The 25,731-nt window shown below is 56.5% G+C and overlaps 1 protein-coding gene across 10 annotated transcripts in view; it reads right to left on the reverse strand.

Annotated features, from left to right (window-relative positions):
* Nucleotides 1-1,875: 1,875 nt before the first annotated feature.
* ARHGEF10L (Rho guanine nucleotide exchange factor 10 like) overlaps nucleotides 1,876-25,731 on the reverse strand; it is a 32,468-nt gene continuing 8,612 nt past the window's right edge. For 3 of the 10 annotated variants that reach the window (XM_032708986.1, XM_032708987.1, XM_032708985.1), the window contains 29 exons: nucleotides 23,928-24,012; nucleotides 22,695-22,889; nucleotides 22,558-22,585; nucleotides 19,078-19,163; nucleotides 18,896-18,979; nucleotides 18,494-18,663; nucleotides 17,970-18,086; nucleotides 17,069-17,177; nucleotides 15,798-15,904; nucleotides 15,039-15,116; nucleotides 14,785-14,964; nucleotides 13,438-13,554; nucleotides 13,255-13,347; nucleotides 12,862-13,035; nucleotides 12,166-12,311; nucleotides 11,789-11,803; nucleotides 11,431-11,615; nucleotides 10,898-11,013; nucleotides 9,939-10,066; nucleotides 9,734-9,834; nucleotides 8,806-8,927; nucleotides 8,281-8,367; nucleotides 7,943-8,169; nucleotides 7,705-7,859; nucleotides 6,189-6,334; nucleotides 4,837-5,011; nucleotides 3,461-3,583; nucleotides 2,895-3,381; nucleotides 1,876-2,859 (listed from right to left, as the gene is read on the reverse strand). In XM_032708986.1, the coding sequence (XP_032564877.1) occupies nucleotides 2,826-2,859; nucleotides 2,895-3,381; nucleotides 3,461-3,583; nucleotides 4,837-5,011; nucleotides 6,189-6,334; nucleotides 7,705-7,859; nucleotides 7,943-8,169; nucleotides 8,281-8,367; nucleotides 8,806-8,927; nucleotides 9,734-9,834; nucleotides 9,939-10,066; nucleotides 10,898-11,013; nucleotides 11,431-11,615; nucleotides 11,789-11,803; nucleotides 12,166-12,311; nucleotides 12,862-13,035; nucleotides 13,255-13,347; nucleotides 13,438-13,554; nucleotides 14,785-14,964; nucleotides 15,039-15,116; nucleotides 15,798-15,904; nucleotides 17,069-17,177; nucleotides 17,970-18,086; nucleotides 18,494-18,663; nucleotides 18,896-18,979; nucleotides 19,078-19,163; nucleotides 22,558-22,585; nucleotides 22,695-22,889; nucleotides 23,928-23,964 (3,822 nt within the window). In that variant the 5' untranslated portion in view covers nucleotides 23,965-24,012 and the 3' untranslated portion in view covers nucleotides 1,876-2,825. Of the gene's footprint in view, nucleotides 3,382-3,460; nucleotides 3,584-3,605; nucleotides 3,763-4,836; nucleotides 5,012-6,188; nucleotides 6,335-7,704; nucleotides 7,860-7,942; nucleotides 8,170-8,280; nucleotides 8,368-8,805; nucleotides 8,928-9,733; nucleotides 9,835-9,938; nucleotides 10,067-10,897; nucleotides 11,014-11,430; nucleotides 11,616-11,788; nucleotides 11,804-12,165; nucleotides 12,312-12,861; nucleotides 13,036-13,254; nucleotides 13,348-13,437; nucleotides 13,555-14,784; nucleotides 14,965-15,038; nucleotides 15,117-15,797; nucleotides 15,905-17,068; nucleotides 17,178-17,597; nucleotides 17,718-17,969; nucleotides 18,087-18,493; nucleotides 18,664-18,895; nucleotides 18,980-19,077; nucleotides 19,164-22,557; nucleotides 22,586-22,694; nucleotides 22,890-23,927; nucleotides 24,013-25,731 lie in introns of those variants that run through there. The other 7 variants (XM_032708991.1, XM_032708988.1, XM_032708989.1 and 4 more) reach the window with 7 other exon arrangements.

Raw genomic sequence — 25,731 nt, forward strand, 5'->3', positions numbered from 1 at the left:
CCAAAAACAAAGGGATGGGGGAAAAGTGGAGCCTCTCCTGTGCTGGAACCTGGGAAAGGGGCATGAAAAAAGCGGAAAATTAATAAAATAAATGGAAATAGAAGGGATTTGAAGAGCAAGGATGAATTTAAATACCTAAATTATTCCAGTGCCTTGAAGGGGGAAATATCACCTTTAACTGGGTGGCACCCACTGAGCAGGGAGGAAAACAGCCTAGGGGACTCCAAGGAAAACATTTATGGCTCAGGGATGGTTTGTAAAGGGTCAAGGTTGGAAGTCAAGGTTGTTCCCATCCCATCTGGCAGCCACGGATTGGGTTTGATGGAATCATTTCCACCCTCTGGCTGCGCTTCCATAGGATTTAATAACCCACCAATTTCAGAAAGAGCCTCAGTGCATCCCATGGGAATAATATTCTCCTTCCCTGCCTTAATATATATTTGTGTATATATGTGTGTCCTATACATACATATTACATATATTACACACACATTTATGTATGTGTGTGGATATTAATGTATATATCTATATATATCTAATGTATATATCTGTATCTGTATACATATAGAACATGGTCTGGTGACAAGGATCAGCCACAGGTTGGACTTGATTGTCTTGGAAGCGTTTTCCAATCTCAGTGATTCCTAAAGGACACTCGTTTGGGATAAGGAAATAAAATCCAAGGTGGTGGAGCAGCCTCCTGGTGCCACCAGTTCATTCCCGGAGGGAAAACAGCTGCAGCTCCAAGAGCACCATCCTCATTTTGGGGTGTTTTAGTTGGAATTGTAGCCTGGGGGGACATCTGGAGTCCCTAAAATTGGGTTTCTGATGTTCCTGTAACTCATTAAACTCCCGGATTGGGGTCCCAGAGAGCCCTGCAATAAACACAAACGTGTATTTAATGCTGTCATTCCAAAGCATGGGAAGTCCCTGCCAGGCCCTGGAAATCCAGCTGCTTTTCCCACAGGTCCTTGCAGTGACACAGCTGCAAAGGAAAAGAGGGAGAACAGGTGGGAAAATCCAGGAGCTCCTTCCCACCCTCCCCTTGGCACCGCCGGGCTCGTGCTCCTTCCTCTGGGGCATCTCCAGGGCTGGGCTGGAGAATTCCCACCCTCAGAGCTGCTCCACAGGGAGAAAACTTCAGCAGGGAGGGCAAAGGAATCCCAGGCCAGCCCAGCCCAGCTCCGGTAGATGAGCCAGCGCTCCAGAGCCGCAGTGCCGGACAATCCCAGTGCTCCAGAGCAGGAGCTGTTGGACAATCCCAGCTCTCCAGAGCAGGAGCTGTTGGACAATCCCAGCTCTCCAGAGCAGGAGCTGTTGGACAATCCTGGCTTTCCGGAGCAGGAGCCGCTGGCCCATTTCAGGGCTGAGCGCTCGGGAATTTTGATCTGATAATTGTGATGCTACAAATGAAAATCAAATTGGAGGCACTCAAAGGGTCGGGTCATAAATTGATTTAAGTCCTCGGACAAGTTTCCACCTCGCTGGCCTTGGATTTCTGCGAGGATGGAGCCGTGCCTGAGGAACGGGGGATGGGGCACATCCTTCTGGGGATATTCCCTCCATCCCACACCATTCCTGAGGGGAAAAGGGTGTTTTGGAGCTTCCTGTTGATTTCTGAGGATGTGCAGCTCCAAGGGGGTGGATCAGAATCCCAGAATCCCAGGGTTTGGGCCAGGAGGGACCTCAAAGCTCATCCCATCCCACCCCGTGCCATGGACAGGGACACCTTCCACCAGCCCAGGTTGCTCCAAGCCCCGTCCAACCTGGCCTTGGACACTTCCCAGGAAGTGGAACCCCTTGGGATGTTCCCACCAAACCAAGGCAAGGAACGTTTGCACCCGAAGCCAGAGTTACAGAACTGCACAAAACATGCCAATTCCTACGGGATTTATTTCCACACTCCCCCCATTTCCTTTCCTTGGAAGCCAAGCGTCCTCAGCTCCCAAAACCGGGGGGTTTCGTACCAAAGAGCCTCAAGTCACAGTCCAGAAGAAGTGGTTATTCCAGGCAAAACCCGCTAGGAGCTGCCACCCCCATTCCTGGCGCTCCCAGTGTCCCAATATATACAGATTCCTTCTTTGTACAGGTCATAATATACAACATATTTATATATATATAAATGGATAGAGGGGGGTACTCACACACAGACACACGGACACCTCAGGCCGGGAGCAGCCCCCCCACAGCCCGCAGGGAGGGCGCCGCTCCCGCCGCCCAGAATTCCCACTTTCCATGCAAACAGCTGGTTTTCAGGGAAGAAACTCCCCATTTTTTCAGTTTTTTCCTCCTTATAAAAATAACGGGTGATACACCCGGGGTAGGGCCACCCCCGGCAGCTGTTGGGTGGCTTGAGGTAGGTGCCGGGTTGGTGGGGAATCCCGGGAATGCTGCAGCAGCAACTGGAGCTGCCAGAGGAGCAGCGCAGGGAGGAATCCTGGGATCTGCCAGATGAGCAAGGTGGGGAGAGAATCCTGGGAAGGCTGCAGCATCCATGGGATCTGCCAGATGAGCAGGGTTGGAGGGAATCCCAGGAATGCCACAGCGTTGGTGGGATCTGCCAAGGGAGCAGGGTGGGGAGAGAATCCCAGGAATGCTGCAGCATCAACAGGATCTGCCAGATGAGCAGGATGGGGGGGAATCCCAGGATGTGCCAGATAAGCACAGTTGGGGGGCAATTCCAAGAATGCAGCAGCATCAGTGGAATCTGCCAGATGAGCAGGATGGTGGGAAATCCCGGGATCTGCCACATGAGTAAGATGGGGGGGAATCCTGGGATCTGCCAGATGAGCAGGGTGAGGGAGGGTCCCGGGAATGCTGAAACATCAGTGGGCGAGTGAGGAATCCCGGGAATGCCAGGTGATCAGGGAGAGCTGGGATCCCAGGAACGCTACAGCGCCAGCGGGAGCTGCCAGATGAGCAGGGAGCTGTCGCCGTTGCCCCCCCTGTCCCTGTGCGGGCCGTCCCCGCGGAAGTTGCGGTACCCGCGGCCCCCAGACACGATGGCCACGGAGGAGATCTCCTTGCGGGGGGTGTCGCGGGCGCAGGGCCGACTCCTCACCCACACGTCGGGGTCGTCGGCCAGCTCGTAGATGGACCCGTCCTCCTCGGCGTGTGCCGGCGTTCCTGGCGGGGATTCCCGCACGGAGAGCAGCTGCCCGGGCAGGTGGGCCGTGGAGCGCAGCCGGTACTGCAGCAGGATCCCTTTCTTCCTCAGCTCCCGCGGGGGAGGCCCCTCCAGCTCCGGGCCTTTCTCCTCCTCGCCCCCCTCCTCCTCCTCATCCCGGTCGCCCCGGAGGATGTCGGGGGCCAACGTGCTCAGAGCCACCGCCAGGAACTCCACGGGGCCGCCGTGGCCGTTGAGGGACACCATGCCCTTCCCTGTGGGAGAATGCGGGGATGTGGCTCCAGCCGAGCCTGGGAATGGGGGATTCCCGGGCAGGGAAGGGCCGGGGCTCACCGGTAATCTTGGGGATCCCCTCCAGGCGGGGCACGGGCAGCAGCACGATGATGCCCTGGTCGGTGCCCACCCAGAGCGAGCCCTGGCAGATGAGCAGGCTGGTGACACGCACGTGCTTGTGACCTGGGCAGGGGAGACAGAGAGGAGCGGGGAGAACTCCACATCAAACTCCCAAAGAATTCAGCACCGCAAGAGATTTTACGCAGAACATCCTCTGGAAGCCCCCAAACCCAGGATGATGCCCAGGCTGGAGCCCCCCCAGAGCAAGCCCTGGCAGAGGTGACACAGATGTGGGTTTTGATCTGTGGAAGCAGAGAGAAAAAAGAGGCTGAGGGATAATTTCACATCAAACTCCCAAAAAACCCGTCACCGGTGGATTTTTTGCCTCTGGAAGCCCCCAGAACCAAAGCAGCACCTTGGCATGAGGGTCTCCACGGCGGGGAAAGGGCTAAAAACCTACATAAATAAAAAGGAGAGCGGGGCAAAAAAAAGAGAAAAGTGAGACTTCTAATGGGAAGTGAATATTTTATGGGCAGGACTTAGCGCTGCATGACGCCCGACTCGGAGCAGCAATAAATCCACGGAGATGCAACTCCGGGTTCCTCCAGGAGGATTTTATTAATGACCTGCCAACTTAAAAAGGATGAAGGAGCACAAGTTCAAAAATGCATTAATCCCCACCACTCACTCGCCCAGGAAGAAAAGGAAGTGATGAATACTGGAACATGCCCTAAAAAAGTGGGAAAAAAATGGAGCCAAAGGGATTTACAGGAGGATTCTTGGGACCAACGACAGGATCATGGAGCTCCCGGGGGAACAGGGGACAGCCCAAGGGGGGCAGGGACACAGGGATGGGAATGGGATGGGGGGAAATGGGGGAAAGGGGTGCACAGGGCAATGGGGGGGTGCATGGATGCGGGAATGGGGCAAGGATGGGAGGGAAGGGATGGGGGGACAGGGATGGGGCACAGGGACGGGACACATGCGCAGGGATGGATCACATGGACAAGGTGCACACATGGAGATGCAAAGCTGGGATACACAAACAGGGGCACAGACCAGCTCCACCTCTGCAGCCCGTGAGCAGAGCCCAGAGCTCCAGAGCCTCACCCAGCACCCTGTTCCTCCCCAGTCCCTCTGGAGAGCAGGGAACCAACTCCAAAGGGCACAAAATTAATTTGTTCATTTCACGGAAAGAAGAAAACACAGATTTGAAAATTCTAAAAAGTTGTAAGTATTGAGACTGATTTGGGGAAAGTCAGATTTTGGCATTTTAAATATAACAATAAATTTTAACAAGTTGTTGTTTTAACAAGGAGTTGCCAGGGCAATGCCCCTGGGCACTGCCAGAGCAGCCAGGGGGGCTCAGGGCTCACCTGGGAGCACGAAGGTGGTCCTGGTGGCAACGTTGATCTCCTGCAGGTGCTCCAGGGTCTCAGTGTGGAAGAGGCGGATGGAGGAGCCCGAGGCAAAGGCCATCCAGACCCCACTGCCCGCCTTCACCATGTGGGTCACGCTGGCCTCGGCCTCAGGGTGGGCCTCGAAGGTTTGCTGGGGGGAAGCCCAGAAGGAAATCAAAGGGGGACTCCCTAAAAGTGCTGCCAGCTCAGGCTCTCTCCAGGAGCTTCATTGGGGCTCCAAAGCTGCACAGGGAGGGGCCAGAGCCACCCTGAGTTCCCTTTCCTCCTCAGCAGCTCCAGCTCTGGAGAGCACCCGGGAACCAGCCCGTCTGCAAACCCCTCTGGGGTTTTTTGGGATGGTAACACAGCCTTTCCCACCCCTCCAGGGTTTTTGTCCTTCTCTGGAAGATTCACTTCCCAGACCAAATACATCTGCAAAATCCATTTCAATATAGGGTGAGACCCTCCTGCTTCCTCCAACCCCAAAAACCAGCCAGGAGAGGCTCAGCCTCCCTGCCCCAGGATCCTTGGGAATCATGGATTGGGCCATCTGCTTCCCAAACTCCCCACTGGAGCATTTCCCTGTCAGACATGAGATGCAGGAAAAGCACCTTCTTGGCATCAAAACCCATCCCTGCTGCAGCCTGGCCTTTAAAATTTACTTTACAGTGAGAAAAGAGAAGCTGGGGTTGATCCCCTTCCCACAGAAGGGGCACAAAGCAACTCCCAAAAAACTTTTCCCAAGATAGGAGTGAATAGAGATTTTCAGGTGATCTCCCCATATTCCCCACCCTCCCTGGGATCCATTCCCTGCTGGTTTATTCCCAGACCAAGACCCTATTCCACGGCACTATTTACACCACCCCATAGCAACCCCCACCCCTATTTTTTTCCCCCTTCTTCTGCAAAAAAAATTCCCCTCCTGTCATAAATAAAGAGGGAGCCTGGAAAGGAATCCAGTCCCCAATGCATAATTCATGTCCATCAGCACCCTCGGGCTGGATTTATGACAGCTGATACATGCAAACCGAGTTGGGGCACTAAATGTGGAAATGAAGGTGGGAGAAAAGGGGGTTTTTAAAGCAAAAAGCGACTCTGCAGCATTCCCTGGTTATGGAGCTGCAGGAGGGGGCTCAGCACCTCCCTCCTGTGATCCAGCACGGGAGGGAAGGGAGCAAAAATGAGGGAAAGCAGCAGGAAAAGGCTGGTTTGGGCAGTGCAGGGCAGGGATGGGCCTGGGCAGAGGGATCAGCTGGGGCTCCAACCCCACCCCGGAGCTCCGACCGTTCCCAAGGGATGCAGATCCCAGATCCTGGGGATGCTCCTACCTGGGCCTGGAGGGTGGTGGCATCAAGGACAGTGACCTGGTTAGCACAGCTGGCCCACAGGGTCTCCTCCAGGGTCAGCAGGGCTCGCACGGGGCCGGTGCCCACGGGCAGGCGGGTGGGCTGTGCTGCTGGGTCCCAGAGCCCCCCTGGAGCACAGGGATGGGATCAGGGGGAGCACCAGGAAAATCAGCTTTGTGTGGAGCTGAACGCCCCCAAAATGTGGGCTGGGGTCACTGGGGACCCCTCACACCTCCAAGGATCCCAATTCCACAATCCAAAGGCCAAAGGGGGGGTTATTCCCCCCGTTCCAATCCCTCCAAATTCCCTCCGCTCCCATGCAGCTTTGGAGCAGGGAACAACTGCCCACCTGCAGCACTCAGGCATGTTCCTTGCTGGAAAAGCCAAAAATCCCCCTTTTTCCCATTTATTTGCTCTTCAAGTGACACTCCAGGGCCATTCTGGAGTGTCCCTGTGAACAGCATCCAACGTGGATTTGGATGAATCCACCACCAGCAGCTTCAATACATAACCACTCTCCTTTTTTTTATTATTTCCAATGCTTTTTTTTTTAACTCAAACCCTAAGATCTGATGGATAAAAGAGCCCTTTGGATCCTCCAACCTCTTCTCCCATCAGCAGGGGTTTGCAACTGATTCCTCTTTCAGCAAATCCTCATTTCAGCTCTTTCAGGGAAGCTTTTGCCTTCCAAAGAAACAGGGATAAGATTAAAAACTCCACCCTGCAGCCCTGCCAGCAGCTTGCTGCCATCACTGTGCATTTACACAATCAAAATTCAATTAAAAGTGACTTTAATTGGCTCCCAGGGTTGCTGTAATTTGGGAAAGGGGATGTGCAGCACCCAAAAATGCAATTTAAGGGGGTTTAGTGGCTCTGGGTTGAGTTGGGTGCTGCTCCCAGCAGGTTCTTGGAGAAAACAAGGCGATTTGTCCAAAAATAGGCCAAGTTCCACATTATTTGAGGCTCTTTCCTACCCTCTAGTGATGAAAAATAGGTATTTACCCAGGCAAGCAGTCACTGGGGAGGGATGGAAGCTCAGCCTGAGCCAGAACCAGGGCAAACCAACCCAAACTCAAGCTGCAAAGGAAAGAGTCTCTGCATGGGTGGGGGTTGGAGCGGACCAGCTCCATTTATAGCACCAAAAAGGTGATTTTTGGAAGGCAAAAGCTCCAAATCCTCACACATCCCACCATCAGGCCCTTCCTGCAGCCCCCAAGCAAACCCTTTGCTGCCCTCTGAACCCCTCAGCAGGATCATTTCCCACCTGTTCTCCCCCCAGAACGAATCCCTCTTGCCTCCAGTGAAAAGCCCTTTCCTTGCCCAGGGCTGCGAGGGGAAGGGTGAAATTTTGGGGAGGAAAAAAATGACAAATGGAGATTTATCGCTATTTCAGTGGCCAGCATATTTTGCTGGTGTGAGAACCTCCCAATTCCACGAAGAACTTTCTCATTCCATGGGGGATTTTTAGGAGGTTTCCCCCAAACAAGCGGGTCCTCACCATTGCTCCAGGGGTAGGCGGCCACGGACCCGTCCTGCAGTCCCGCGAACAGGAACTCGGGGCTGTGCCTCAGGCACAGGATGGGCTGCATTCCCGGGCTCCTGCAGCTCAGCAGGCACGGCGTGCCCGTGTCCACACTCCCATAGACCAGGATGCTGGGGAGGGAAGGGGTGGCAGCTGCAGGAGACCACACTGCTGCTCAGGGTGTTTGGGCTGGCAGCAGGAGTGGGGGGCTCACCTGCCGTCCTGCAGCCCCAGGCACACGGTGGGATGAGGGGCTGGGGGGGGCTGCTCGCCAGCTCGGGGTTCCTGGCAGCCCGGGGCATCCCCCTCCTCGGGCTCCAGGATGTATTCCATGCACAGCACCGGGGAGGCCACCGGGAAGGACTTGACGGTGCGCGGCATGGCGCGGTTCAGGGAGAAGATCTCCACCTGCCCCCCCGCGCCCTCCTGGCCACCCCCCACCTGGGGGGACACACGGCGGGGTCAACACCCGCCACGACCCTACGGGGGGGCTGTTGGGGACACAGTGCCCCAAAGCTGGAGGGTTTGGCCCCGTTTTGGGGGGTGGCTCACCCAGAGGTAGCCCTGCGGCAGAGACGTGCTGACGGCGGAGAAGCCCAGCGGGGAGGACTGCACGGGGTTGTGAACTGCGGCTCCAAGCTGGGGACAGAGCAGGGCAACGCCCCAAAATTAGCCCAGCATGGGCAGGACAGCGGCAGACACCCCAAAATCGAGAGTCCAGCCACAGCCCCGCTGGTATTTCCAGCATTCCGGGGGGGCTGCACCAATTTCTGCCCTCGTGACTGACTCGGGACGCCCCATCCACTCCCGGATTTCTGCCTTTCCCCCCCAAAAGGATGGAGGGAAAGGGGCGATGGAGAACCCAAATTACCCCAACACAGGCAGGATAGCAGCGGACACCCCGAAATTTGGGATCCAGCCACAGTCCTGCTGCTATTCCCAGCTTTCCAGGGTAGGCTGCACCATTCTGTGCCCTCGCGACCGACTTGGGAAGCCCCGTCTGGCCCCCCCACTGTGGAATCCTGGCCTTTCCTCCCCAGAATGGGGGATGGAGAAGAGGTTGCTTGTGGCTCTCACCTGCAGATCAAGGGCTTTCGAGGAGAAGGCTGGCATGTGGCAGGAAAGGATGGGGCACCAGAATGGGGCTTTGCTCTTCTTGTCTTCATCGGGACAGAGCCAGCCCGGCTGGTTCTCCTCCCCTGCAAAAAGACAAGGAGCTCAAGGGTCACCAAGACCCCAAGGAGACCCCAGAATTTATAACTGGAGGTGCAGGGCTCTCGCCTCCAACCCCAAACCACCATTACCCATGGACTTGGGATACACCTCACCCCGTGCTCCCAATTATTGCAGCGCACAGCCAAGGAACCACCTCCAGCAGCAGCAAAAAAGTCCCAAAAATCAGATACAGAAGGGCAAAAAAACCCCCCGATGTGTTTCTTCACATCAGGCTTTAATGTGTTTTCATTTCTAACTCGTGGATACAGGATTATCCCCCAGGATAAAAAAAAAGGGAAAACAAAACACAAACTGTTAAAAAACAAGAGACTCATAAATTATTCCAGCCCAGGGGGATCTGAGCACTCAAACAGAATTTTAAATTCTTTTTATTTTTTTCCATTAAACTTATTTTTGCTGCTGCAGTGGCTGAGGGAGTTATAGAGGAATAGGGATTGGGAAGGGGCAGGAGGCTCCTCCCTTCCTCATTCATCCCGTTCCATGGAAAATGGGTCAGCTCTGACACCGCTGCCACGAGAGCCGACAGAAATCCATCCCTTTGTGACTCCAGCCAGGAGATCCCACCCAAGAGCAGCAAATCCCAAAGCATTTGGGGCCGGAACTCCCCATTCCCACCATTTCCAGCATGCAAATCTCCAAGATGTTCTCCATCACCTTACTCCCAAAGTTTCCCCCCCAACCCTGCCCCATTTGGGTTGGGATGCTCCAAGCGATGCCAATCCCTCTCCGCTCCCAAGCCTGGCTTTTCCAAGGAATGCTGGTGACTCACTGAGGCCTATCTTGGCCAGGTGCAGGCGGTTCACCCAGGAGATCTTACTCAGGGGGCTGGGGGTGATGAACACGACCATGACACTGATGGGGCGGCCGGACCTGTGCGGGCACAGACCCCCGGGTGGGTCCTCAGCCCCTTGGGGTGGAAGGAGGCCCCCAGGACCCCAGACTCATGGGAGGAGCCCTCAAGACCCCCCACTCACTTGTCCGGCTTCCCGGGCAGCAGTAGCCGCAGGCGGCACTTGTTGGCAGAGTGGATCTCCTCCTCCTTCACCCTCACCATCCTCTGCAGTGCCAGGCACCAGTCCTGGGCCACCGTCATGTTCAGGTTCTGGGGGACAGTCACATGTGGGGGAAGGGCCCCCAAAACCAGCCTGAACCACCCCCAAACTTTATCCGTGGGGCTCCAGAGGAGGCGTCCCCAAGGTGTCCCCTGTGACCCCCAAAGAGGTGCCCAGAGATCCCAAAGAGGTGCCCAGTGACCCCCAAAGAGGTGCCCAGTGACCCCCAAAGAGGTGCCCAGAGATCCCAAAGAGGTGCCCAGTGACCCCCAAGGAAGTGCCCAGTGACCCCCAAGGAGGTACCCAGAGATCCCAAAGAGGTGCCCAGAGATCCCCAAAGAGGTGCCCAGAGATCCCCAAAGAGGTGCCCAGTGACCCCCAAAGAGGTGCCCAGAGATCCCAAAGAGGTGCCCAGTGACCCCCAAGGAAGTGCCCAGTGACCCCCAAGGAAGTGCCCAGTGACCCCCAAGGAGGTACCCAGAGATCCCAAAGAGGTGCCCAGAGATCCCCAAAGAGGTGCCCAGAGATCCCCAAAGAGGTGCCCAGAGATGCCCCAGGAGGTGCCCAGTAATCCCCCAGGAGGTGCCCAGTGATCCCCCAGGAGGTGCCCAGTGATCCCCCAGGAGGTGCCCAGAGATCCCAAAGAGGTGCCCAATGATCCCAAAGAGGTGCCCAATGATCCCAAAGAGGTACCCAATGATCCCAAAGAGGTGCCCAGAGATCTCAAAGAGGTGCCCAGAGATCCCAACGAGGTGCCCAGAGATCCCAATGAGGTGCCCAGAGATCCCAACGAGGTGCCAAGGAACCCCATGGTGCTGGGAGGTGCCCCAGGCTCGCTGTCCCCAGACCACGCCCTGGCAGTGCTATGACCACACGGGTACCTGGTAGGTGCCATGCAAGGTGCTGATGAGGAGGGTGATCTGCTCCACCACTGCCAGGTCCTTCTGCAGGTCCTGCAGCTCCTGGAAGAGCCGTGGTGGCCCCAGGTAGACTTTGTCTGGGGAGGAAAAGGGGAGAATTGAGGTCCATGGAAGATCCCAGAATCAGTAAGGTTGGAAAAAACCTCCCAGACTGAGTCCAACCTTTGACCCAACACCACCACATCAACCAGACCATGGCACTGAGTGGTCTTTCCTTAAAGCCCTCCAGGGATGGTGTCTCCACCACCTCCAGGGCAGACCGTGGTGTGACTTCATCTCGCGTGGAAAAATGGAGAATTGAGGTCCATGGAGGATACCAGGGACAATCAGGTCGGAAAAGACCTCCAAGATCAAGTCCAACCTTTGACCCAACACCACACAAGACCTCCAGGGACGGGGACTCCATCACCTCCCTGGGCAGCCCTGGTGTGAGGGAATGCTCCATCCCAGCCCCCCCAGCCCTCCCGGCCTGGGATCCTGGGATGTGCCCTCACTGTGCGAGGCCTGCCCAGCGGGCGCGTGTCTGCGGGCGCCGGCGTTGTGGATGACCACGTTGTCCTTGTCGTAGGCGCCGCCCTCCTGCCCCACCTCCACCACCTGCACCTGCGGGAGGGCCGTGCTCCACTTCAGCACGTATTTAGGCCCCAGGGGCACCAGGCTGCTGATTTCCAGTTGGCCTCTGCCGAGGGGAGAGGGAAAAACGGGTGTCAATGAACAGCAGGTGCCTCGGCTCGCCCCGAAACACGAGTTGTGCAAGCCAAGCCCCGTCTGTGAGCCCACCCCGTGCACCAGTCCATGGTTGAACCCCCAGCCTGGGGCACACAAGCACAGCAGACCACGGTTGGGACCTACCCTGCATCCACCGGCCTGGAAAAGGGGAAAAAGGATTAATAAGGAAGTTTTAGGAGGAATTTAAGGAAGGTTTCCCCCTTGGCAGCATCAACCTCCACCAAGCCCTGAGGTTCCAGCATGTTCCCAGACCGTGCACCGACTCCAGCACCAAGCAATGCCAAGGCTTGGCATGAAGAGTGCCAAGAATGGGGCAGAGAAACCCCAAACCACGTGGGTTCCTCCCCAAAACAAGGTGAGGTGGCCTTTAAAGGTTCTGTCCCTCCTTGTGGTAGTTTCCCAAAAATCCCACCAAGCCAAACACTGAGGGGGGACGGGGCAGGTTGGGTATATCAGCACTTCACTAAGTGATTTTGGGGTCTGGGGGGACCAGCACGTACTTGAAGTTGATGTTGGCACAGATCAACATGTCGTTGAGCAGGAAAACCTTCCTCTCCTTGGACTTGATGAGCTGCCCACGGTCCCCGTACACCGTCTCCGTCAGCGTCTCACAGAGCAGGAGCTGCCTCTGCCCCGAGCTCAGCAGCTGCAAAGGGGATGGAGCGGGCGGGGGGCTCAGCCTGGGGGCTCTTGGGAGCCTCCTGACCCAAAATTTGGGTCGGTTTTCCATTATTCCAAGGATTTTCCTCCAGCTGGGTGCATGGACAGCCCCGAGTTCCATGGAGCAGGACGGGCACCGCACTCCGAGGCTGCACCCTCTGTACCCCGTGTGTCCAACCACCCTTCTCTGGGTCTCTCTCCATGCCCCGGATCCAAATCCCGATCTCAGTGCCAAGCCAGCGGCTGCCCTGCCGTGGTTTTTGCCATCCCCAGCCGAGGATGTGTCGCAAGAACTTCGGGGTTCTTTTTTTAGACACACAGTTGCAAAATCAGGAGGATGAGACCCAGCAGCTCGTCCCGGAATTTCCCTGCACCAGCGCCAAGACTTGGTTTTGAATTAAGTCCTTTCAGGGACAGCAGGGATCTGGTTTCCTGAAACCCCTGACACCAAGAGGAAGGTGGAAGCTTCAAACCCCAACAACCAGCTCCAAAACCCACCCATAACGAAGATGAGGAGAGGAGGCTGAAGGACCCACCTTGTTGAGGCTGCTCCTGTCGCTGATGCTCTTGCTGAGCTGTTGGATCTCAGCCACTTGGTCGGCCAAGCGCTTCTGCTCGTTGAGCTTCTCCGCCAACGTCTCCAGCTCGGTGAGGGCCAGCTGGAGGGACAGACGGTCTGCGTGGCCCTTGGGGGTGTTCTTCAGCATGTCCTAGAGAAGGGAAAGGAGGAGGGGACGAAAACCACCCCGGAAAAATCAGCCCTGTTCGAAAGCACCTCCAAAATCAAAGCTTGGAAGACGGTCCTTGGGACGGTCCCCAAAGGTGCAACCAAGCTGCCAACCCTGAAACGTGCCCCTTGCCAAAAAAGGGTGCAAAGACACGTCCCAGGGGTGCAAAGCACAGTGGGTGCAGGTACCTCCCTCCCATACCTGCAGGAGAAGGATGAACTGAGGGAACCTCTGGATGGGCTTTACCATCAGCCCGTAGAGCGTGACCCGGTCGGCACTGGCCATCTGCCTCTTCTGTGGGGGGAACAAAGGCCAGGAAAAAAGGAGTTTTCACCCCAAACGGTGCCCAGCAGCACTGTGGGCCCACCTTTGGGTGGTGCTGACCTTGAGGAAGTCGAGGAAGGCAGGTTTGGTGAGACAGGCCTTCTTGATGAGGGACATGGCCGAGGTGAAGTTGTTGACGTAGTCGCTGTAGACATCCAGCACCATGGACTTGGAGAACTGGGAGAGCACAGGAGACCCGGGATGGGGTGGGAGTCCCCCAGAAGTGGGGGGTTGGCGTGTTTTTGGGGCGATGCTGAGGGTGCTGGTGGGACCCCAGGGCTGGAGCTGCGTCGCTTAAATCCTCCTCCCACTCCCTGGTGCGGTTGGGAGGGTCAGGGGGGTTTGGTGGTGGCTGGGGCAGGTTCCACCCTGAGCAGGCCTGGAATCCAGGCAGGGAATGCAAACCCCACCAGCTCCCAGCCAGGGGTACTGTGCTGAGCTCCTGCTGCTGCCAGGAGGGGTTTTGGTGCTGAGCTGTGCTAAAACCAGCCTGGTTCCCCAAACCCCAAACACATCCTGCTCTTGGCAGCAGGACTGGACAGATAAGCTGCTCCCTGCCCTGGAGATGTGTGACCAGCAGACTGTTCTACTATAAAAACCCAGGCCACTTTCACACAGGAGGTTTTCCAGCCTAACCCTTCTTGGGGTGGTTGTGTGGAGACCCCTCCCTCAGGTGGGGACACTCCTCGAGGCTGAGAGAAAGAAATCTCCCCACAAACATTGGTCTGGGTGAGTTACATCAAACCTCTACTTGATAATTATTTCTTTTTGCTTTAATATAATTGCTCCAATAATTGCTTTACTATCATGCTCTATCCTATCCTACATTAGTAGATTTAGCTTTTGTATTGTGCAGTAAATAATTCTGATTGAGATATTTTGTCTGATCATTTGCACTAATAAATAATTCATTTTACATAAATACCCTCAGTTTGCCAGAGTGAAAACCTGCAGGACAGAAGTGGTTCAATCCCTCCTCTCTAACTGCTCACATTTAAACTGGTGACACAATCTGAGGCTAAGATGGGATCCAGCTTCTTCCCCTTGGAGAAGGAGCTGAGGAAGCCAGGGGGGCCTTTCTGCACCTTGGGACTCCAGGGCAGGGCTTCTTAAATCACCTGGTCCAAGCCTTCCACTCCCACCCAGTGGGAGTGGATTTCACAGTGGGGGGATTTCTCCTGGATTTCACAGAATCGCTGAGTTTGGAAAGACCTCCGAGATCATCGAGTCCAACCTGTGACCCAAGCCCACCTTGTCCCCCAGACCATGGCACCGAGTGCCACGTCCAGGCTCGTCCTGAACCCCTGCAGGGATGGGGACTCCACGGTCCCAGCCCCTCCCTGGGCAGTCCCTCCCAAGGCCCCACTGATCCTTCTGGGAAGAGCCTCCTCCTCCATCCCCTCCTACCGAGGCCACGAAGAGGTCCCCGATCTTCTCGGCCGAGTCCCACTCGGCCACGCGGGAGGCGAGGGCGATCTGGAACATGGAGTGGCACTGCAGGATCTCCTTCAGCCGGAAAAACACCACCTGGCACTTCCTGGCGCTCAGCACCTTGGGTTCCATCTCCAGCAGCGGGTTCCTGTAATCCTGCGGGAGCGCCGGAGCGTGAGCGCCCCGGGATCCATGGAGACACCCCGGAGGAGCCCGAGCGGGGATCCCACCTGCAGGATCCGCTTCAGGGAGTCCACGTAGCTCCGCTCGCTCTGCACGATGGAGCCCAGGATGTGCCGCCGCACCACCTGTGGGACAGGGAATCGGTCAGGATGCCCCAAACCCCAAATGAGGGGGTGGAAGGAGCTCAGCCATGGTCCCAAACCCCAAATACTGGGATGGGGGGCTCGGTTGTGGTCCCAAACCCCAAATAATGGGATGGTCCCAAACCCAAATACTGGGGTGGTGGGGTCAGCCATGGTCCCAAACCCCCAATCCCAAACCCCAAACACTGGGATGGCCCCAAACCCCAAACGCTGGGATGGTCCCAAACCCCAAACGCTGGGATGGTCCCAAACCCCAAACGCTGGGATGGTCCCAAACCCCAAATACCAGGATGGGGGGAGGTGTCAGCCATGGTCCCAAACCCCAAACCCCGGGATGGTCCCAAACCCAAATACCAGGATGGGGGGAGGGGGTTTCAGCCATGGTCCCAAACCCCAAACACTGGGATGGTCCCAAACCCCAAACACTGGGATGGTCCCAAACCCCAAACACTGGGATGGTCCCAAACCCCAAACACTGGGATGAGGGGCTCAGCCATGATCCTCCCAACCCCAAAGCCTGGGATGGGGGAGGTGCAGGCCCGGTCGGGGCAGAAGTGCTGACACAGCATCACTTGGTGCTGCCTCGCCCTGTCCCTGGTTCCTCAGTCACGGGACCGGGGGGAGCCAATTCCCCCCAAATCCCCCAAACCCATCCCATCCCACCTGCTGTGGGCTCAGCCCCTCGGGCATGGGGCCCAGCTCTGGCGGCGGGTGCTTCATGTCCGAGACCGTGACCTCCAGGAACCCCGTGTCCTCCTCCTCCGAGTCCCCTGCAGGGAAAAAAACCCCCACAAAATGCCAAAAAAACCCTGATTTTAAACTTTTGGGGGTCTGGAGCTCCATCAGCTCCGTGGCAGGGGGTGCGTTTGGGTTTGGAGCCGAATTCCAGCATCCTTCCTGAGGTCACCCACAGTCACCAGACACCAGGATGAGCCAGGCTGGGAGCAGGGAGAGGACAAGGAGAGTCCCCATTCCCAAAAACCTCCCCTGGCTGGGGGAAAAGCCCCCTTGTCCTCTCTCCAGGGGCAAGCAGAGCAAGGAAAATGGGGAATAAGAAGCCACAGGCAGCAGGCAGAGAAAACCAGGGAAGGTGAAGGCACAGGGATCCCTCACCTGAGGCTGAAGCAGCGGAGGAGGAGGAGGGCGAGCGAGCCAAGGAGGCATCCCGAGGGAAGCACGGCCGCTGCTTCCACATGGCCCCTCCGCCGCCCCGGGCCCATCCCGGTAGATATAAATAGCCGGGAAGGGGGAGGACCGGCCGGGCTGGAGGGGAGGGCGTTGGCAGCCGGGTGACCTTTTTCCTTCCCTAATTTTGGCCGGGACAAATCGCCGCCCTCGGCTCGGTCAGCTCCACCTTCTCCCCATCCCCACGTGCCAGGGATGCTCCCGGGGGACGGGAATCCCTTCAGCTCTTCCCAGAAGCATCGAAGCCCCACCCCAGCGAGGCAAAGGCACGTCGGGGACACGCAGCCGGGCCGGGACACACACGCGGGATCCCCCGGGAAGCTCCGGCGGGAGCCGCCCCTCGGGATCGTACCTCCCCCGTGCTGCTCCAGGGACACCCGCGAGCTCCGGCGGGAAGGCGGCGGCTTTGCCGCCTCCTCCGCCCGCCTCCTCCGCTCCCCATCCCCTACGTGACAGCAGGAAAGTCAGGAAAACCCCCCCAAACTCGGCGTTCCCGGGAAGATCCTGCTCTGTGCCCAAGGACACCCACGGGCGCTCCCGAAGGGATACGGAGCCAGGAGGAGCCGAAGGGACTGAGCTTGCACAGGGATGCAAAGAGTGGAAAACAGTCAAAGAAAAGATTAAAATGCAAAAAATAAATGGGAAATAAAGGAAATGCTGAAAGGGATGGGGATTCCTGGAGGTTATTTTTAAAAATACCCTCAAAAAAGGCTTTTTTGGCACCGGAAAGGGTTGCTTTTCCCGCTCACCTGGGGTTTCTTTCCGGTGCAGGAACGTCACCTTCCTCATCACCGCGATCTTGGTCTTCTCCAAACCGTCCTTGGTGCCGCTTTTGGCCGCTTTCATCAGCTGGGTCATCTGGGGAGAGGGAGGAGAGGGATTGGGAGGCTCAGGCAGCACCAGGATCCCATCTCGGATCCGGACGGAACCATGTCCTTCCCTTGGGCATCATCCCCCACTCCGGATCTGGATGCAGAGGCACCGTCCCGTCGGGCATCATCCCCGTTTTCCCACGCAGCAGAAAGAGGAGGCACATATCCAAGGCCCAGGGATGCTCCGTCCTGTGCCCCATCCATAGGGATGTGGCCGCATGCAAGCAGGTGCCGGCAAAGCGGGATCATGCAGCCAAGCGAAGCAGAGGGAGGGAAGGGAGGCAGGAGCACATCCATCCCCTCCTTGTGCAGGGATTTCATGTGGGGGAGAGCAAAGGGGGGGAAGTGTCAGCCTTTTACACCTCAAATCACAGTGTTTCAGCCCAAACTTCCAGCCAGGAAATACCTGGATGGTCTGGGGCTGGGAAAGGCTTTGCACTAAGGTTCTCCCAAAAATCTCCTTCCCCACCCGATTTCCACCACAGATCAGGGGAAAAAAAACCTTGTCAGATCCATCTATCCCGTGGGAAACCCGGCGCCGTCCGAACGCCCCTTAAAAACAAGGAAACACCCCAAAATCCAACGGTTGGGGAAGCTGGACGGGGAGCTGCAAGACAGATGGACATGAGAGGCAGCTTTGAGGTGCTTCACTGAATTTGTTCCTCTTTTTGGGGGGATGAAATGGGATGAATTCAGCCTGGATAAATTCCATGAGGTTTTTTTCCTCCCCCTGGGAAATTTGGGGGAGAAGGGACAAGGGATGGAGGAGGGACAGTACCTTCCAATCATACTTCTGCTTCAGCTCCTGCATGTCCTTCCCCCCAACTCTTAAAGCCAGGATGTCCCTCTTAGTCCTGGCGTATCTCTCCTTTAGTCTATTCAGGTCTGGAGAAAGCTGAGCTCAAGCAAACCAGGTGGGAGGAGGAGGAGAAGGAGGCAGAGAAGAGATCCAGGTGAGCAGCAAAAACCAAACAAAGAGCAGAAATCCCCCCAGAGCAGCATGGCCCAGGCAGCACCATCCCAAAAGCCTGGCTTGGGTGGAGCAGGGAAGGGAGCGAGTGCAGGGCAAAGCAGCAACCAGGCTCCAGCAGGGCCCAAATGCAGAAGGAAAAGGGGAAAAACTGAAAAAGGGAAGGAAGGAGAACAGAAAGAAATGAACCCCCCGGAACTGGGGGCCGAGCCGCAGCATCCTCGGCGTCACCAGCCATGGGAGCAGTTGGGCTTGGTGCTCCACTGCCTTTGCACAAGCAAACCCAGGGAAAAACAAGAATAATGGTCCTAAAGGCGTGATCCGAGGGTTACCTTGGGCTGGAAGGACGCTCGGCGCTTGGTGGGCTCAGCTTTGGTTTCCTCCCCCGAGTCCTCGCTGTAACTCTCGAACTCGCTGGAGCTCCAGCCCAAATCCTCACTGATCCGGGAGCCCTCTCCCCGCTGCACCTCCTCGTAGATCAGGCTCCGCTCCCTCCCTGCTCCTGCCAAGGAAAATCTGGCTCCTTTTCCTTACGGGAAGGCAAATTCCCTTCCTCAGGGACCCACAGGAGACACCCCAAACCCTCGCATCTCCCTCCCAATCCCACTGGTTTTCCCACAGTTATCCCGCTCCACATCCTCTTTGAGGATGGCTTTCTCCTTCCCTGAGTTTATCCAGAGTTGGAAAACGGGCTCCTAGTCCTTGGGAAAGGGAGGGGGAAGGTCTATCCCTACCATCCTGCTCGGCATCCAGGCTTTCGCAGGGAACGTCATCGTAGATCACGTCGTCCTCCACCTCCGGGAAGGAAAACCGCTCACCTTTGGGGGACAAACCCCCCCGGGACCTGCTCAGTACCCAGGCTGGAGAAACCCTTCCCAAGCCTCGGCAGGGGGTTTGTACCAGCATTTGGACCCACCTCGGCAGATGCTCTCCCGCTTCCAGGTCTGGGTGCGGATGGGAGGGTCTCCCCCGGCCTCCCCATTGCTCATCCTCACCGGGGCCCTGTGGGGAAGGGGGTCAGGGAGCATCCCAGGCTGCAAATCCCTTGGGATTGGGTGTAAATCCCCCAGGATCGGGTGCAAATCCATCCCTTGGGATTGGGTGTAAATCCCTTGGGATTGGGTGCAGCCAAGCCCCTCCCCATCCTCATTCCCATTCCAGGGGTTCACAGGCCCAAAATAAAGCTTGCCCCCCCTCCCCCCGTCTCCTTCTTCATGGATTTGGGGGTCCCAGGGTCACACCAGAGGGTCCCAACAACCACTCAGAGATAATGCAAAACACCCAAAATTGGCTTTTTTTAGCCTCAGTCCATGTGCTGCTGCAGGGCAGAGGATGTGCCAGCACTGGGGAGCACAGGGAGAGGGTCCCCCCCATTCCTGGTGGGGTCCTGTCCCTGTCCCCATACCCTGTTCCTGCTCTGCCAGGGGGACAAGCCCTCCCTGCAGCCAAATTTTCAGCTTTTCCCCCAAAATCCACAGGCGGGGAGGAAACCAGCCCCTTCAAACACCATCCCAAGGGATTTCTCCCCCATCTCCTCCAGCTGGGAGAAGATGGGGGAGAAACCAAAGCCCTCACAGATCCCCAGGGCTGGGGGGTGCACCCCAAAATCCCTTTGATCCCTCCCCTTGCAATGGGGAGAAGTTAGGGAAACTGAGGCTCAGCACCAGGTTGGGCCAGCAAACAGGGGGGACAGACCCTAAAGATCCTTCAAGGAACTCAAACCCACCCAAACCCACCCCCCAAGGGTTGCAGGTGCACCCCAAAACCCCAGGGCTGCCCTGCCTGCAGCCCCTCTGGCAGGGAAGGGGCAGAGCTTGGGGAAACTGAGGCTCCGCACCAGCCTCAGCAAACAGAGAGGACAGACCCCAAAACTCCTTCAAGAGACTCAAAATCCCACCAAAACCCCACACAAACCCCACCAATGCCCCCACAGATCCCCAGGGTTACAGGATGCACCTTAAAAATCCAAAACACCAATGCTCCCCTGTTTGCAGAGCCTTGGAACAGCGAGAAGTTGGGGAAGCTGAGGCTCAGCACCAGGCTGAGACATCAAAGAGGGGGGACAGACCCCAAAGATCCTTCAAGGGACTCAAAACCCCACCAAATCTCCCCAAAATCCTACTAAAACTCCCACAGATCTCCAGGGCTGCAAGTGCACCCCAAAACCCCAGGGCTCCCCTGCCTGCAGCCCCTCTGGCAGGGAAGGGGAGAGGTCAGGGCAGCTGAGGCTCAGCCCCAGGCCCAGTGCTGTGGTCTCACACTCTGTGGTGAATTTTCCACCCCAACAGCCTCTGCTGGGACAAGACAAACATCCCTTGATGGGACAAGACAAACATCAGGCTTCCCTGCTTTTCTAGCTCGGGCCTGAATGACTGTCCTGGGGAAAAATAGCTCATGGTTCTCTCTGCAAAGGTGGGGCTCCCTCTGCTTCTCCTGCCGAGGCCTGAGGGAGGGGCAGCCCGGGGGAGGACCTGAACTGGGCACAGAATGGCTCATGTGGCCAAAACAGGGCACCAGGCTGGGGGGTGTGTGGTGTGGAAGGGGGATATCTCTAGAAAAGAATGGGAGTGAGGGGGGTTAAACCTGCCTGACCCTGCCAGGCTGGGCACAGGCTGTGCGGGAGAGCTCTGGGACAGGGGAGAGCCCTGGGACAGGGGAATTCTGGGACAGGGGAGCTCGGGGACAGGGCACAGCTCGGGGACAGGGCACAGCTTGGGGACACAGCCTGCCTGTGCCCCACCTCTGCCCACCCACCCCTTCCCCGCTGGCTCTTTGCCCCCTGCCTGCTCCTGCTGCCCACGGGCCCCCCTTCCCCAGCCCAGGGGCCCAGAGCCGAGCCAGGATCGCTCCCGCAGCTGGAGCCGAGGGGAATTCCATTTGGAAAGGGTGGGAGCCCTGTCTGCCCCCAGAGCAGGGGGCAGCTCCCTCTGTGCCCTGTGGGAGCCCTTGTTTGCTTGGAGGGAGCTCCCTTTGAGCCATGTTTGGAGCCCTGTTTGCCTGGAGGGAGCTCCCTCTGTGCCATGTTCAGAGCCCTGATCCCCAGAGCCAGGGGGTGCTCCTTTGGTGCCATGAGGGGAGCCCTGTTTGACAGGGGGAGATCCATTTGTGCCCTGTTTGCCAGGAGGGAGCTCCCTTTGTGCCATGTTTGGAGCCCTGTTTGCCAGGAGGGAGCTCCCTCGGTGCCCCATGGGAGATGCCCTGGAATTTGTAAGATTTGTGTTAAATCTGGGTTTTTAGTGTGCCCCTTAAGTTCCCTCCTGCCTCAGAATAGCAACTGGCAGCCACCAAACCCTGTTCTCACACTTCATATCAAACTTTCTAAACTCTGCAGGTTTTGTTTAACGTTCTTCTCAAGGGAAGGGTCTCGAGTAAGCACATCTTGTTTGGGAAAGGTGCCCCTAGACCGGAAAAATCAGATATCCCTGCAGCCAAAGCAAGCTGGCAGGCCCAGGAACCTCGGCAGAGCTCCACAGACAAGGCTGTGAGGAGGAGGGAGATGAGGAGGAAGGGGGGTCTTGAGACCTCCGATTCAACTCCCGGGAGGCCGTGCCAGGGGGGAGGATCCGGGGGTGGGCAGTTCTCAGATTGGGTGGATTAGAACTAGAAAAGGGTAAAATCCAGGTAAAACCCCGGGACACTCGTGTGCACCGCGAGGCCTTCACTAAAGAGCTGCTCTCTGGCTGATCTACACCGATGCTGTTTGGAGATTTTCCTGCCATTTTCGGCATCCCGGGGAGCCCTGTTTGCCAGGGAAATCCCTTTGTGCCGCCGCAGCCCCCGAGAACAGCCCCCTGCTGTCCGCGGCTGTAACTGCGCCGAGGCAGAAAGTCAGAAATTCAGAAAACACGGAATTGTAGAGGGGAAAGCTAAAGTTACAGTGTTGTAGCTCGGTCTGTTTTGTTATGTGTATATATATATATATACACATATATATATGTATGCACACACATATATATATGTTAATAAAAAACTATTACTTTCTTTTCCACACCTTTTCAACTGAAGCCTCTTAATTTTGAAGTTATAATAACTCAGAAGGAGGAGTTTGGTTTTTTCTATCCTGCCCTCCCTCAGCAAACGTTTTGTTTTGTTACACGGAGACACTGGGACATCAAACAGAGGGGACAGACCCCAGAAATCCTTCTGGGTACTCAAAACCACATCAAAACCCCCCAAATTCCCCCCAAAACCCCACCAAAGCCCTCACAGATCCCCAGGGCTGGGGGGTGCACCCCAAATTCCCAGGGATACCTGCCCTTGCAATGGGGAGAAGTCAGGGAAACTGAGGCACAACACCAAGCTGAGACATCAAACAGAGGGGACAGACCCCAAAGATCCTTCAGGGAACTCAAAACTGCACCAAAACCCCGCCAAACCCCATCAAAACCCCACTCACCCTTCTGGGGTCTCCGGCACCAGCCCCTCTGTGGAGAGGAAAAGCAAAGAGAGGCTGTGTTGGCACCCACAGGGGACATCAGGGACAACGTGGGGACATCAGGGACACGGCGGGAATGTCGGGAATTGCGCTCTCACCCCCCTCAGAGCTGGTCCCACGCCGCCGGCGCGGGGGGGGCCGGAGAGTAACGGCCCCGCCGGGATGGGCTGCGGGATCCTCCTCCTCCTCCTCCTCCTCCTCCTCCTCCTCGCTGTCCACGAAGGCAAAGGCTTCACCCACGTCCTCCCCCCCCGCGGGCACCGCGCCCGCCAGCTCCGGGGGCACCGCGGCTCCTGCAGCGGGAACACGGCACCGGGATGGAGGGATGGAGGGAAAGGGGGGATGGAGGGAAAGGGGGGATGGAGGGAAAGGGGGGATGGAGGGAAAGGGGGGATGGAGGGAAAGGGGGGATGGAGGGGAGATAGAGGAGAAGGACAAGGAGGGATGGAATGGGGGGAGGGATGGGTGGAGAAGGGGGGGGGAAAGGATGGAGGGGGAGACAATGTCACTCCAGGTCCCCCAGAAACAAGGGGATGGAGAAGGGGGGGAAGGAGGAGCAGGGGAGATGGAAGAGAGGGGAGATGGAGAAGAGGGGAGATGGATGCAGAAGAAGGGGATGGATGCAGAAGGGGGGCACACAGTGTCACTCAGGGTCACGCCCAGGAAGGAGAAGATGGAGAGGGAGGTGATGGAAAAGAGGGGAGATGGAGGAGAAGGGGGACATGGAGGGATGGAGGGATGGAGAAGGCGGGGAAAGGATGGAGGACGAGACAATGTCACTCCAGGCCCCCCAGCAAGGAGGGGATGGAGAAGGGGTGCGGATAGAGGAGAGGGGGGGATGGATGGAGAAGTGAGGGAAGGATGGAGAATGGGGGGATCCAGTGTCACTCAGGGTCCCCCAGGAACAGGGAGATGAAGAGGGAGGTGATGGAAAAGGTGGGATTCACTCAGGATACCCCAACAAGGGGTGGATGGAGGAGGGAAGACAGGGATGGAGAAGGGGGGTGGAGAAGGGAGTCATCACCCCCCCAAAACTGCAAGATCCAACAGCCCTGAGTGTTTTCACCATTCCAAGAGGCTCCAGTTGGGATATGCAGGATGAACCCCCCTTTTTGCCCAAGCATAGGGGCCCTCCTCCCAAAAAAACTAGGAATAGAAAAGGGATGGAGGAGGGACGGAAGAAAGAGCATCATCCCCCCAGAACTGCAAGATCCAACAGCCCTGAGCGTTCTCAGAATTCCAAGAGGCTCCAGCTGGGATATGCAGGACACCCCCCCTTTCTGCCCCAGGATAGGGGTCCCCTTCCCAAAGCTCCAGAGGGGTGACAGTACCTACTGCAGGCTGGGGGGGCAGCTCAGACGAGGCCATGGCGAGGGGGTTCTGGATGTTCTGCCTGGGCCCTTCCCTGACTTTCTCCTGCGGGAAAGAAGGAAAAATGGGTTGAAAAGGAAGCTCAGCCCCCCAGATCCATCCCTGGGAGCCTCCAGGTGTGAGGGATCCAGCTCCAGCCGCTGCAAAACCTCACAAGGAAGCAGGAGGTTGTTCCCGGGGCTTGGTTGGCGTGGAATATTTATCCCATGGATGGCAAATCCTGCAGGATTGAAGGTCTCGGGGGCGGGAAGCGCCAAGGAGCCTCCCTGGGATCGATGGCTCATCCGCTCCCGAAACCAGAGATGCCCTGGAAGGTCACCAGGAGGAGGACGAAGGTCAGAGCAGGGACCCCCATTCCCAAGGGATAATCGAGCAGAACAAAACGTCACCTGAGAGGCTGGAAAGGGGAAAATGGGGCCAAATCCAGGGAATTTGGTCCTGCTGGAAGCAGGATGTCCAATGGACACCCTGCTCCAAAGAGTCATAACCCCCCCAGAGATGGTTTCTCCCCCATTTTCCCTGGGAAATGCTGGATAAGGGGAGGCCCAAAGCCAGGGGCGATCCTAAAACAAAGGAGCTGTTGATTTAATCTGTTTATTTAGGATGATTTAAGATCTATTTATTTAAGATTTGTTTATTCCCCCCGGACCAAAATCCCTTGGAGCTGCAGCACAGGGTAGGAGGAACTGCCCCAGGTGGGACAAACAGCTCCAGGGCCACAGAGAGACAGGAAAATGTTTCAAATAATCCTAAAATTTCATTACAATGATGATAATAATGATAATAGTGATAATAATATAAATGCAGAGCTGGAATTGCTCCAGGTTTGGGTTTTCATGGAGCTCCAGGGCCACAGAGAGATATAAAAATATATAAAATAATACCAAATTATCTTTATAATAATGGTAATTATAGTAATGATGATAATAATTATAGGAATGGTAATAAATACAAATGCAGAGCTGCAATTGCTCCAGGTTTGGGTTTTCACAGAGCTCTAGGGCCACTGAGAGAGATCAAAATATAGAAATAATGACAATTATTGGAAGAATGATAATAGAAACACGTATCTGTGTGTCTGGAGCTGACCAGGAGGGCGCTGAGGTCTGGGATCACCTCCCAGATTCCCATTTCCTGCTGGAAAATGGGCTATAAACCCCCGGCAGGTGCTCAAGCTGATGGTGTGACCCCCCAGATTCCCAGTGCGCAGCAATCCCAACCCCATCCCAATCCAAATCTCACCAAAAGACGGAGCTAAATCCCAACTGACCCTTTTCCAGCCATAAAAAATAGGAATAAATCCCTTTTTCCCCTCCCTGACGCACCACAAGAACTTTTCCAACGAGCCCCTTGTATCCATAAACACGTTAACTGGGATTTATTTGGGAGAGGGACCCAGGGATGGTTTGTTTTCCTCCTGGAATTCTTTTCCTGGTGCTCAGAACAGCTCCCACATCACCCAACTGCTTTCTACCAGCCTGGGAGCAGGAGATTCCCAGCTTTCCCCCCTTTTCCAAGCTCCAGGTTTTATCCCTCTGGACGTGGCACCACCCGAGCCATGAATCCAGAGGGGAAGCAGGAGCTGCCACGGAGCTGAGGAGCACAGGGAAAAAAACATCCCTTATTTCTGCAGGAAAAATAAGCAAAGCAAGTTTGGAATCCTTAATCCTTGGGAAAAATAACCCCGGGAAAGAGCTGCTGCCAGATTTGTTCCGACCCCAGGTTCCTTACTGGTTTGATCCGGCGGCTTCCCTGTGGGATGAG

Source organism: Chiroxiphia lanceolata, chromosome 22 (assembly GCF_009829145.1).
Source record: "Chiroxiphia lanceolata isolate bChiLan1 chromosome 22, bChiLan1.pri, whole genome shotgun sequence".
Lineage (NCBI taxonomy): Eukaryota > Metazoa > Chordata > Aves > Passeriformes > Pipridae > Chiroxiphia > Chiroxiphia lanceolata.